Source organism: Mastigoproctus giganteus, chromosome 10 (genome assembly GCF_048544385.1).
Source record: "Mastigoproctus giganteus isolate SK-2022 chromosome 10, ASM4854438v1, whole genome shotgun sequence".
Lineage (NCBI taxonomy): Eukaryota > Metazoa > Arthropoda > Arachnida > Uropygi > Thelyphonidae > Mastigoproctus > Mastigoproctus giganteus.
Genome location: NC_143584.1, coordinates 48,722,184 through 48,734,526, shown reverse-complemented (window position 1 = coordinate 48,734,526; position 12,343 = coordinate 48,722,184). Strand labels below are relative to the sequence as shown.

General features: G+C 37.0%; 1 protein-coding gene across 6 annotated transcripts in view; it reads right to left on the bottom strand.

The window, feature by feature from the left end:
- LOC150079026 (ELAV-like protein 4) overlaps window positions 1–12,343 on the bottom strand; it is a 193,203-nt gene that overhangs the window by 165,081 nt on the left and 15,779 nt on the right. For all 6 annotated transcript variants that reach the window (XM_090383936.1, XM_090383938.1, XM_090383939.1 and 3 more), the window contains exon 2: window positions 3,335–3,550. In XM_090383936.1, the coding sequence (XP_090240062.1) occupies window positions 3,335–3,542 (208 nt within the window). In that variant the 5' untranslated portion in view covers window positions 3,543–3,550. The remainder of the gene's footprint in view (window positions 1–3,334; window positions 3,551–12,343) is intronic.

Here is a 12,343-nt window from a genome sequence, read left to right as displayed (position 1 = left end):
CCTTAAGAAGAGACTGATCAAATGCAAAGAAACTGTCTTAAGTTCTCGAGGGGGAAGTGTTTCTCACCAAAGTCTCTATTTTATCTTAATTGAACATAGAACGAAAAAGATTATTATATTCAGAAAATTTATTTTCTGTTCATGTTTAAAATAAAAAAAACGGGTTTCAAGGACTTCCTCACTATGCCAATCACTGTTTTAAAAAAATGTTAGTAATGGAGATTATTCAGCGATTCGACAGATGTTGAACTGGGAGTAATTAACATCATTAAATGCATAAAAAAGATTTGGATAAAGCTGAAAACCTATATTTCAGCATTTACGAAAACAAAGCAGCAATCGATATACCGAAATAACAAGAGGGGAGAAAAATCGAACTAGGAAAAACAGTAAGAAATGCGGCCCTACTAAAAACAGCTGCGATGAAGATAAAGCCTTTAAAACCTCACTGCATCATCTGTGTAAACAGAGAGACCACCTAACTTCAGCACAATAGTGCACTAGGAAAGCTGACCAGCACCAGTTAACAGAATTAGGCCTCACGGACCATAACGCAGTCTGAGGACGCTAATTGATTTAGCAGCGTAGGATAAATGAATTAAATGCGCCGCCACCAGTGGTCTGAGTCTCGTGCATCGGCTCGAGGCCACCGTACCTTGTGGCTCGTCTGTCAGCTACACTATTTCTAAGGAATATGTTCCGAAGGGGGCGGAGGGGATTAGAACGAGCAATAGCCACAGCCGCAACTAATATTAGCCGCAATTAGTGTTCGCATTGTCCCTCACAGGATCAAGATTAATTTTAACGTCCAGTCCATTAACCTTCCCATACAGATCATACGCGTTGTCTGTCATTGTGTCACTTTATGTTTCATCTCGCAGTTATTTGATGCAGGTTTCAGACCACGTAAAGATTTATATCAGTTCCCCCGACTTTCACTTCGTTCATCTGTTTAAAACGTTAGGGGTTCTGTTAGCCAGTGGAGAAGCGGTTTATGTAAACGATGGCTGATTAGCACCTCGTAATGGCGAAATTTGCTCGCTTAACTTTTAAAAAACACTACCGTATCGTTTGGGTAAACACGAAAGGGAACCACTGCCTAGAGTACAATAATCCACGAAACTTCCCAGCAGTTTTTTTTGTCTTTAAATTAAAGATGCCAAATAAGTCAATTGTAACACGAAGATCCGTGGTGTGTTATACCATTCCAACTGCAAATTTAATAAGGAACATTAGTGGTTTCACAGCCTACCTAAATTAAATATATCTTTAAGGTACTGTTAGAAAACTACAATACAACTTTTGAGCGAAGAATTAAATTTCCATTTTTCAAAAGGACAGAAGCGTTTTGAAAGAAATTCGTCTATCCAGGAATTGGAACACATTCAAACCACAATACAAGTTATATGTATTTGTGCCTGTCAAAAGAAGAAAGTCTAATCTTCTCTGGAAATGCTTTCTCACATCACCCGACTATAGAAGCTCCACCCTTTCAAGACGAACTTGAGCAGTACCTTGTGATGTATCGTAGATCGAAGCCAGAGATTCAGGTAGACTCATCTGAGAAAATTTCTCATGGACTGTGAGCATTTGATCTGTTCTGTAGTCCATTCCAACCGGGATTCAATTCTTTTTGTACAAAGTTGACCTGTCCTGTGGTCCATTACAACCGGGATTCACTTCTAGAAAGAGCCGAGGCTGCCTGTCTTGAGTCCATACAAAAATATTCTGATTTACAATGGATTTTTTTCTTGCCATTATCCACTGTCGCATCCCCCTCTTCTATAAACTTGGTTACTGAACGGAAAACTATATGTAAAGTGGTGGAATTCTATTAACCCTTGGGCACAATATTTACCGTCGTTAGCAGAAAAAATGAGCTTAGCAGAAATTGAAGAGTGCACTAAAAAAGCTAGCGTAAGCACATTACAGATATTACAAGTGTTTTGTGTATATTATATACATTTCAGATTGGTTATATATCGTGTTTTGTTCATTAATGTAGTTTCGTACATTAAATTGCCACGACAGGGAAGAAACAATGAAGTGTAGAGAATAATAAACTAGCGCTAAACATTAAAATTATACTTGGAATAGCCTAAAGGAGATTGGTATTTAAATTAAGCATTATTCTTCGCTTATCTTGCATCTAACAACCAGAACAATAAGATACAGGAAGTTGTAATAATTTAAATCAGTAGAATAATGATTATTTTGTGAAATCCCAAGACATACGGAGAGATTATCAGTTTAAACAACTTCGGTGACCATTTGATTAGACGACCAATATTAGAAACATTTCTTTATATATAGATTCTAATAAGCTGAAATAATAGCCACATGAAATGGTTCTTGGTGCGCTTTGGAAAAAAAAAGGGGGGGGGGAACAATTATTTTATTTTAAATCTGTATGGAATTAAATGTATACTCTGGGAAGAAAAGAGGAAAAAGTATTTTGTTATGGAGAGCCGATCCAGGTGGAAAGGCTGTTCATAATTGGTTTTGGAGTCGCTTGTTTAACAAAGAAAACCGTTTTCAGATAGTGTATCTAAACCCCCGGAAAATATAGCTAGTAGTTTGCTTTACGAAGTGTTTCGCTACAGTTTACAGGCTTCTGCAAGGTAGAAGCCTATAAACTCCCAAAGAACACATCCAACGAGCAGATAGGAGGTGCACTCTTCAAATCTCACCAGCTGGCACTTGACACCAGATAGACTCTGTCAATAACAATCCGCCCTCCATTCTCTGCCCGCCCTCGATAACTTGGAGCGGGGTACACATCGAGACAAAGGGTACGATGTAATCTGAGGAAAGCATGCTCGCTAACTCCACGGCTTCCTTTCGGAAAATATCGTATAGCCGATCTATCGTTGTTCGTAGCGACCAGAATCTCCACATTCTTGTAAACACAGTTCCATTACGCCTACAAAATTCATGCAACCGAAGCCCCCTTAATGGGCGTTCGATATTTGAAAAAGGTGATATCCTGGCAAACAGGGCTCCTAAGAAAGGTACTATTCACCAGGTTTTCAGACTCTAAATGGAGGATATTTTTGTTACGCTGATGGCCGACGTGGGACTAGTGGTGGGTTGTGAATTACGGCTGACACGAAGTCCCAGTTCTAAGGACACTCGAAGTCAGAATGGTACCCGCAGAAATGCAGCATGTACCCCCTCCCCCCAAGAAAAGGTTGAAGTGCGCACTACTCATCACACAAACTATGCAGCAGGGAAGCGGTCTTCGACATACGACTCTTTTGTGACCAAGATTGTATTTAAAGATGCTATGATTTGGTTGACAGGTTCTTTTAGGAAGGAATTTGGGAGTTCTTACCTGTGACTTTATCTCTGATTAACTTGCACGATTCAACTTCCCCGATGCTGGAGAATAGGCTACGGATCTCCTCCTGGGTCATCGTTTGTGGCAGGTAGTTTACGATCAAATTCGTTTTGCTGTCTTCAGCCGTGGTTCCTGTTTGCACGGAATTATGGAGGGAACCATTCTGTTGGGGTTGGACCGAGGATGTGTCCATGCCATTCATTTGGAACACTGGAAAATAATTACTCGCTTTAGCTAAAAGTATTAGAATTATTCGCGCATTAAAAGAGAAATTCTATTATTAAATCGAAAATAAAGATTTTTATTATTATCTTCAATACTGAAGGTCAAAACCCTATCCAACCTAATATCAGCTGTGAATTGAGTTATAGCTAAAAATATATATATTTATACAAGATCATACGGTAAATTTGTATTATAAGCTTTATTTTTATAAATAATTAGTTAATTTTACGTTGCATAGCACAGAAAAATTCTTTAAAATATGAAAATTCGAACACCATATGATCACCAAATATGCGTCTCCTGTATCTTTAAATCAATTACTTAAACGGACAGCAATCAACTTCGAAAAGCGACACGTTTTCTAAAATCAGTACCATTCTGAAAGGAAAACGCCAGTCAAATGAAAATAACAGATTTGGTTTTTAATTATGGGGAATATACAATGAAATAGCGTTCATTAACTTTCTAAACTAATGCGCAGACCAAGAAGTCTGCAACCTTTTAATATACCAGCTACAGCAACGTTGATCTTCAGGGACTACAAATTCCACATCAAGGCCGTTAATTCTAGGGGATTAACTTTATATATATAGATTTACTTATACATTTAATTAACGTTACGTTAACCAATGATTAATTCTCAAGCACAATTAGTTATATACTTAAGCATACACTCTTACTTCATCCTATTAAATTCTAATACCTCAAAGCATGTCTGGTGTGGATTATTAGCGTGTTAATAGCGTTCACCGAAGTTCCATCATCACTTGGCACAAATCATAACATATGCAGGTTCTATCAGTCCGAGAAAACTACAGGTGGCAGCATCAGCATGTAGAAACCTTTTAGCCTTTTTGGTAGATATTTGTAGACATGTTTGATGGACAACAGCATTATCCATCCCCTAAAATTACAGACGGTACATTGATATGACATCACGCTCAGACATCTGCAATAGATCCTCTCCAGCAAATGTCGGCCTTTTCTCGAGATCAATATCAAGCTTGAATCGAAGGAAAAGCTTTCGTAGCAATGAAAGCTATCAGATTTAACCAGTTCTGTTTGCTCGCCATCCTTTTCAGTGAAGGAGATCTGGAGGTAGGAAGTGGCACATACAACGCACAGATCCCTGAAGGATAGAGAAGATCTAATTCTTGCCATTTTCATAGTAGTGATGAAGTTCTCCATTGTCATCAGAGTGGCTGATCTACGCACAGTCGGCTGGCAAGCATCCCAGAAATATTTGTCCATTTTAGCATCCACTATTCTTCAGCATAATTACTTGCGGTAGCAGAAGCCCATACCACTGCTACAGCACAAAGTATCGACGAACAGACGACGACTATCTTAAGATGCCTGACTGTAGTTTTTAGCTCCAACATACAGAAGTCCTTTCTGGGAGATATTGGTCAGGCATGACAATTGTCATAAAGACGCTTTAATGTGCAAGAAGGTTGAACCACAGATGAGATGAGCGGCTGGCTTGAAGTTTGAGTATCCAACTGGACAGACTGTTTACTTCATTGGAGTCAAGAACTGGAGGGAGGGATGTAGTCCAACTATATCAAGCAGGTTTCTTTTCACTTTAACAGAAACAAACAATCAATGCTTCCTATAACTCTGTGGCTTTGAGAAACCATCACAAAGAACTGACACACATCATTGGTTAGATTGGAAACACCTCCTCTGACAAAGGATCTAGAGTTGCAGGTTAGTGTAGCCTGCTGGTGAGGTACATACCAGCTGTTCTGGTTGAGGTTCAAGACAGGTCTCAGTTAGACAGACACTATCAGCAGCGCCAGGAAAAAAAAAAAAAAAAAAAGTTCAAACGTACAGAGTTTATCCCTGATGCTTCTCAGTCTGGTAAAAAAAAAAAAAAAAAACAGGGTGGTAAGAGGATTTAGATTAGATTATTTCTGGCAAGGTTAAAAGTACTTTTTCTGTAAATTTCGACATGAAAGTAACCACTGTTTGGATAGCACATCCACATTTAGTACTATTTCGTTATCGTAATCAATATTGCCAGGGTCCCCGGTTAGTATTGGTTAAGCATGCCGATAAACAATTTCTGATAGGCTCGTGATTTAGATCAGAATTGCAGAGTAGGTTTCCATTCGATGGGCTACCACTTGTATGTGACTTTTGTCAATATGGCGAGGGTCGTATCTTTCAACGGTGTATGCCATGATTAAATTCAGTGTCTTGATATCATTGAGAGTGGTTTTCCATAAGAGAAATTTTGGACTTGAGAGCCACAACTCGAATCCCCATGGCCATTTACATTCGGGTCTGCTGATTTTTAGAACTGCGTTTTACAAGCTTGCTGCCTTGTTGATTTAGGGCAACTCTTTGATTAATTTAATACAAACAACGCTTCTTCAGATTGTACATCTGGCGGAGGTGCATTTTGGCCACTCTTACCATTTGTTTGTTTCAGGTTATTAGCGTTCGTCGCAATAGTGACGTAGTTGGGAAGGCAGTTTAATTCTATTATTTTGTTTATCCATATCGTTTCCAAGAGCAGAATTAAACTGCCTAAATAAGGTTTATTTCAGTGGAAAAACTGTTTTGATAATCAATATTAGAATTGAGAAATGCCTCGAGAATTGAGTAATTTCCTGTCAAGGACACTAATTTTTTTAAGGGCATTTATTAATGGGGAGGCCATTCATTCATCTATCACAGAAACCAGTTGGTTTAAGATATTCGAGTAGATTGGATTTTCTCAGAAAACCCAATTATTTCAAAATCCAGGCCCTCTTCGTTATTGCTTGTACTCTCCGCTAAAGTGGAATTCGGTTTTGGAACAAACCAGCCTGAGACTGACTGTTTCATTAGCGTATCATTCTGCGATGCAGGCCTATTTGCCTCATATAGAATTGGGTTCAAGCTGACTATCAGTGTGGCTAGAGCATCCACCTGGAGTTATTCACTAGCTGTAAAAGCTAGTTGTGTCATTTTTAGTATTGCAATATACTGTGTTTATTTGATATGAAGGATTTGTGAAACTTTGCGATTGTGGCTGGTATAAGGAATCCATTTGTACCACATTTAAGTATACAGTATGGACATTAGAAATCTGCGAGACTCATGGAGCACATTCACACAGCCTGAACATAGTAAAGCATCAAATCAGTTCACATTAGTATGACTACAGTGGAAACTTGTAGTAGTACTGACGGCGATTGTGATACGCAAATATAATTGTGCAAGGGTTAACACGCTAGAGCTAAACTGGAGAATTAAGTGCGAGCAATCTTCGTTGTATTTGTCATGCTCAGTTTCTTTCTAATCCGCTTTTCACTTAAGAAAACATTAGGCGATGTGAAGTTCAGTTTTAAGAGGTGTCACTACTACTGTGATGAGCTTTGTGTGCGGATTATTTAAGTAATTGGAGCATTTTCTTTACCTTATTAGTAACTACACAAATTCATTCGGACAACTTTAAAAAGATGTCACTTCTCAAGATAACTACGAGCATTAATTTGTTAAGCCATGCTCGAAGGACAGCCTTAAATGGTGCACTCGTAATTGAACGTTTCCGTGGAGATAACTGAAGAGTACGACGAAATAAGATCTAGCTGAAGCTGAGAAATGTTGCTGTTTTCTTGGTAGTTTTTTGTAAAGTGTTTGCGCATTTACTGGTTTTATAGTTTTGACTTCTGCATCAACTAGAATCTAATACCAAGGGTACAATAAGAAATTCCTCTGTTAAAGAGAGAAGTGGTGGGAAAACGTGTTGAACGAACAATTTTTCCTAAGAAAGGATGTGCGTGGTGGAGGTAAAATGTCAGGTAGGAATTCCACGTATTCCTAAAGGTGCTCTATTTCAGAAGTACTTTTTAGTATGATGAGAAAGAAAATGGAAATTTACATATCTCTAGCGATGTTCTGAGACAAATGACAGGAATTTAACGTAGCTTGCTGCTAAGTACCTTTTACTCTCTGTAGCATGAACAAAAAAGTACGCCCTGTGTGCTAATATTTCCTCTGAAGCTTCGTGCGAGTTCTTTTCTCGATGTATTGGCAAAAATCTCTGGGTTCGCCTGCGTAACGTACATAGGAGAATACGCTTACATCAGTTTCTCCTAATACAGAAAATCTAGTTATGAACTGTTAAAAGTGATATTTCACGTTTATTACTGAACAGCATGTACACCCCTCAGGAATCAGTTCGTCCCTGACCGCTGGCACAAGTGTTCTCATTGGGGTCCTGTTTTATGTGAAAAACTTAAGGTTATTGAAAACTTAGATGTAACACCAGACTGCAACTTAACTCTTGAGAATTTCATGTTCTTCAATACGACTGACTAGGGAGGGAACTGTGGTCAAATTTAAATTACACTGGGATAATTATTTCAACAATTTTAGATCGACTGTCTTCTGAACAGATTCTATTTTAAACATGGCGTTATTGGAATAGTACTTGTGTTGCGGATCTTATTTTGAGGTTTAAATCTTATGGCCTTCCCCTTTTACAGAGTGGTTTATTTATATTTTTGTATTTTTTAGAAAGAAGAGTCTGCAGAAAGGATATCACTTCCAGCTTGGTAGTGACTTTTAGGAATCCGAAACATGTATAATCAACCTTTCCCTTTCGAATATAATTACAGTATTTGATGGAATGTGATTATTACTTGTGCTAGGAAAGTGACGAATATCTAAGTTTTCAAAATATCCACCAAATAGGCAAGAGCGTATTTGAATAATCCGAAATATGGAAAGATTCAATGTACCCAACTGTTGCCATTTAAAACCATATTTTAATTCACTTTAAATACCATCATATTTATTAGTGTTAAACATTGTCTAAATCATGCGTAATCAATTAGAAACCAAAGTTGCAAACAGAAACAAAATCTAAACTATTTGGACAAGAAAAAATTAAGATAAATTAGTTGGGAGAGAAACAAGAACTTCGCTCGTGTGCCAGTGTACCGTATCTGTAAATTTCAAAATGTTCTAGAGGACCATAAGTAAGAGTTTTCACTCGTGTTTATGTATCCAAAGACGGATACCCCTGTGGTAACAATCGCAAACTAGGAATGTGTGGGTTAAAGCTTGTAAACAAAGCATCTGATTGAGGTATATTAGACATGGAGTAAAGAGGAGAAAATTGAGTAAATGGAATACAGAAACCAAGGGTAATTTTTCCCAAAATACGAAATCTTGGGAAAAATTAATAGACTGGACCTCGGCAAGTTTGGACAGCGTGTTGTCGACTGTAATAAACTGCTTCCATCGGTAGTCGAGCGTTGAGAGTCTAGAAATTTATGGGAGGGCGCTGGATACGTGTATTTTGGGGGTAGGGAATGTGCAATAAGAGTGTATAGTTATGTGTACATTAAGCTGATGCAGCAAAACCTCGCTTATTTCCATCTGTTTTTTTTTTTTTAACCAATAGTTGAAGTTTCCCCTCATTTTTATCTTATCTTAACTTGCCGAATTCTCTTAAATACAATTTTGGAAATCGTTATCCTTATAATCTGTGTAAAAAGGTGAAAAAATAGTTTCATCATGCTTAAATAACAACTGGGCTTCCTTATGCGCTTTTGCTCTACTACAGCAAAAGTAGGCCGAAGTACACTCCACAATCAATTTTCTCGAGCTGGCACTGATTTGTTGTATATAACACCATCCAATCTATTATAACAAGGAACAAAACACTGCTCATAACTTTGAACGTAAAGCCTGTTACCATTTGTTTAAAACAGATTAAATATTTTATAAAAGGAGTCTTTTCCTCGAAATTTAAAATGCATGCGTATAAAAATTTCTTCACTACAAATTAAGCGCTCTTTTTAAGTTTAGTTGGCCGTTAACATAACGCCAGCTCAAAATAAACCTATTCTTTGACTTTAAGATGTTTGTAAGTATATAAATTCTGCTTATACACAGCTAAACAGCTAAGCTTACTTAGGGTTAGAGGAGTTTACAAGATAAACCACAAGAACACCACCATATTTTGCGGAAAACGTAGATTTAAATAAACGGTGTGCGTGCCACTAGGTAGAAAAAAATTTTCTTTAAAAACAGGATAGCGCTAATCGTTAAATGAACAGGAAAAATGCAAATGACGACTACAAGAATCAGATCAAGAATCTAATCCATCCCTTAGACTACTAACAACATACATAAGATTAAAATCGCTAAAGAATATTAAAAAAATGCGCCGATGTGGACGAGACATTGGTTAGCACTAATCCATAGATCTTTTGTATAAATTATTATACATTTTCAAACTGTTCCTGAATAAATTTGTTAACCTCGTGGAGGTGAACAAAACATATTTAGGAATTTTGTCACTAGTTGCATTGATGCAGAAACCAGTGACAATTAAAAGTAACTTAGGAAATACTTCTAGCCTCTGTGGCTGAATCGAGGCGAAAATCTCAAATGGATTAACACAGATTAGTGTCAATGTAAAACATCAAAATGCACTAACTGTTGTTTTCATTTTTCTTATAATTGAGGCGAGTTGGCACAATTATTAGTCTTTCTATAGAAAGAAGACACTTGTAAAGAATTAGTGATTTTTCATGATTTCCATTTCTTCCATCGGGAATTCAAATTCGAAGGTGGGATTAAGCTGTGGCGGGCAATGACATTTCATTCGAAGAGATCAAGAGAAAAATGAACACTAGCTCTCTTTTTGAATGAAATGTCAAAGTTCGAGTAGGAGTAGTGCGCAGATTGTTTTCAAATATGATTTACGCACTTCCTTTGGAAAGGATCTACAATTTAAACCTCGATGATAAACACCATCAGAGCATATTTGCATGCAAATTGGATTCTTTCATTTCTAAAAAGAAAAAAACGAGAATGTGATGAAGAAAACTGATGATATTCATAATCAGTATAATACAAAATGAAAATTTAATTTGTTACGCTAAATAAGAAAAATACTCGCTTATTTTAAAATTTTTTGCCTTTATTTATTTAATAATTTATAAAAAGGTACCATTTTAGTAGATTTATTAAGAATACAAGCAAAATACTGACATTTTCAGACTGCTGCCAATCTCTCGCTTCTGTTTCGTTTGTTATCCAACTTGTTCTTTGTTATTTTAAAACCAATTTGCGTTTCTTTTCATATTTCTTGATTTAAATTTAAATATTTTCATCTAGATGCTAATTTTCTTCTTTCGTGTTTCCATCTAAATATCAAATGCCTGGAGTTTGCTTCGAAGGGCGTACGCACAGCTGTATATACAAGCGAGATAAAGACGTTCATACTCTTAGGATAGGGTAGGGTAGTGGTGGCACCTTTTTGCCCGTTTTTCATACATTTTTCTGATATGCAAATTTCGGCAACATAGCATCGCTACTTTTCTATTAGTCTCGTTTTTGGATGGAGTTAACTCTCGCGCCAAGGCTTCCTGCGAGCATCTAGATCGCGATATTTCAGCATTGATGCATTTCTCTAGTCAGAATATCTAATATAAAATAGAATCTGGAATTTCATATCGGCTAAACGTTTTCACGTTGTAAATACCTGAAAATAGATTTCCCTCTTCTCTTATTGCTTGCTTAATGCGAACTATATTTGATTTTGCTTAGCATCCTATCACAAAATTGATTTCGCGATGAAGGGAATAAAAGCCAGGTAAATATTTTCATCCACGCTTTCTTACTGAATATCTTCTGGAATTTAACAGATCATTTGCAAAGACCCAAATAAAATTTAGCTCCCGTGGCTGTCAGACATGCACACTTAAGAGCGTGTATATAAAAGCAAATCGATCGCAGAACTGATGAATATAAAGAGCGATTTGCGAAATAACCATCTCCTATTCACATCAAAGATAACATTAATCAGCTCCCAGCGAAGTCTCTGAAAGTCACCAACTTATGTTTATTAATAACAGGAGTAGAGTGTCGAGTCTAGCGCAGAAATTGAAATGGAATTCGTCGGTCTTTGTATTCTTATCAGTTATACGTTGTAACTTCGGCAAATATAAACAGAGTTTGTTAAAAATCAAAATTCATTGGATGTCTGGAAATAAAATTTTCTGTTTTTAATTATCACAAAGGGATCGTAGGCCATGGGGCGTTGGTGTACAGTATCAGCACGGTCTGTGTGTTTTCGGGATGACAGAGTAAGACAAATCCATTCCTCATTTCATCTAATATCTGAATATAAATCTTCACCCACGAAGTTGGCTGACAAGTCTACTGGGGTACGGAGCCCCAACGGGGGACAATTTGGCTCTCATAAGGATGGCTAGCCAGAATTACTTAGAATATTGCTCTGCACATGCAGAATGACCACATCTTTTATATTATCTGGAAATACTCTAGTACAAAATTAGAATTAAAATATAGGTCTGTATTTGAAATAATAAATGCAATGCGTGAAGAGCATTAAATAATCGTTTTGTCTTAAGCTGAGAAAAAAAAAAATAGTATTTATATTATGTTATTCTTAAAACTTCCCAAATAACTCGTAGACAGAAGCGTTAAAAATGACCCAAAAGTTAAAAATTCACCCCATTTAAAAAAAAAAAAAAAAAAACTCTTTATAAACACACGAGCGGAATAAAAATATATGCATGCTTGGAAATGCTGTGCAAAGTACCTGAAAAACATCAAGCTTAAATAAGTTTTATTTTAAGATACTTTTAAAACTTCACACCTCTCGGTAAAAATAAGAAGCAGGGGTTAAGTAGTTTACTAAGAGGTGGATCTGTTCATAGTAGGTGCGCTCCATTTTTCATCTGGATCGGCAGGAGGCAAGAGTCACGCTTCCCGCCCTCACACGCTTTGACAGTTTTCTTT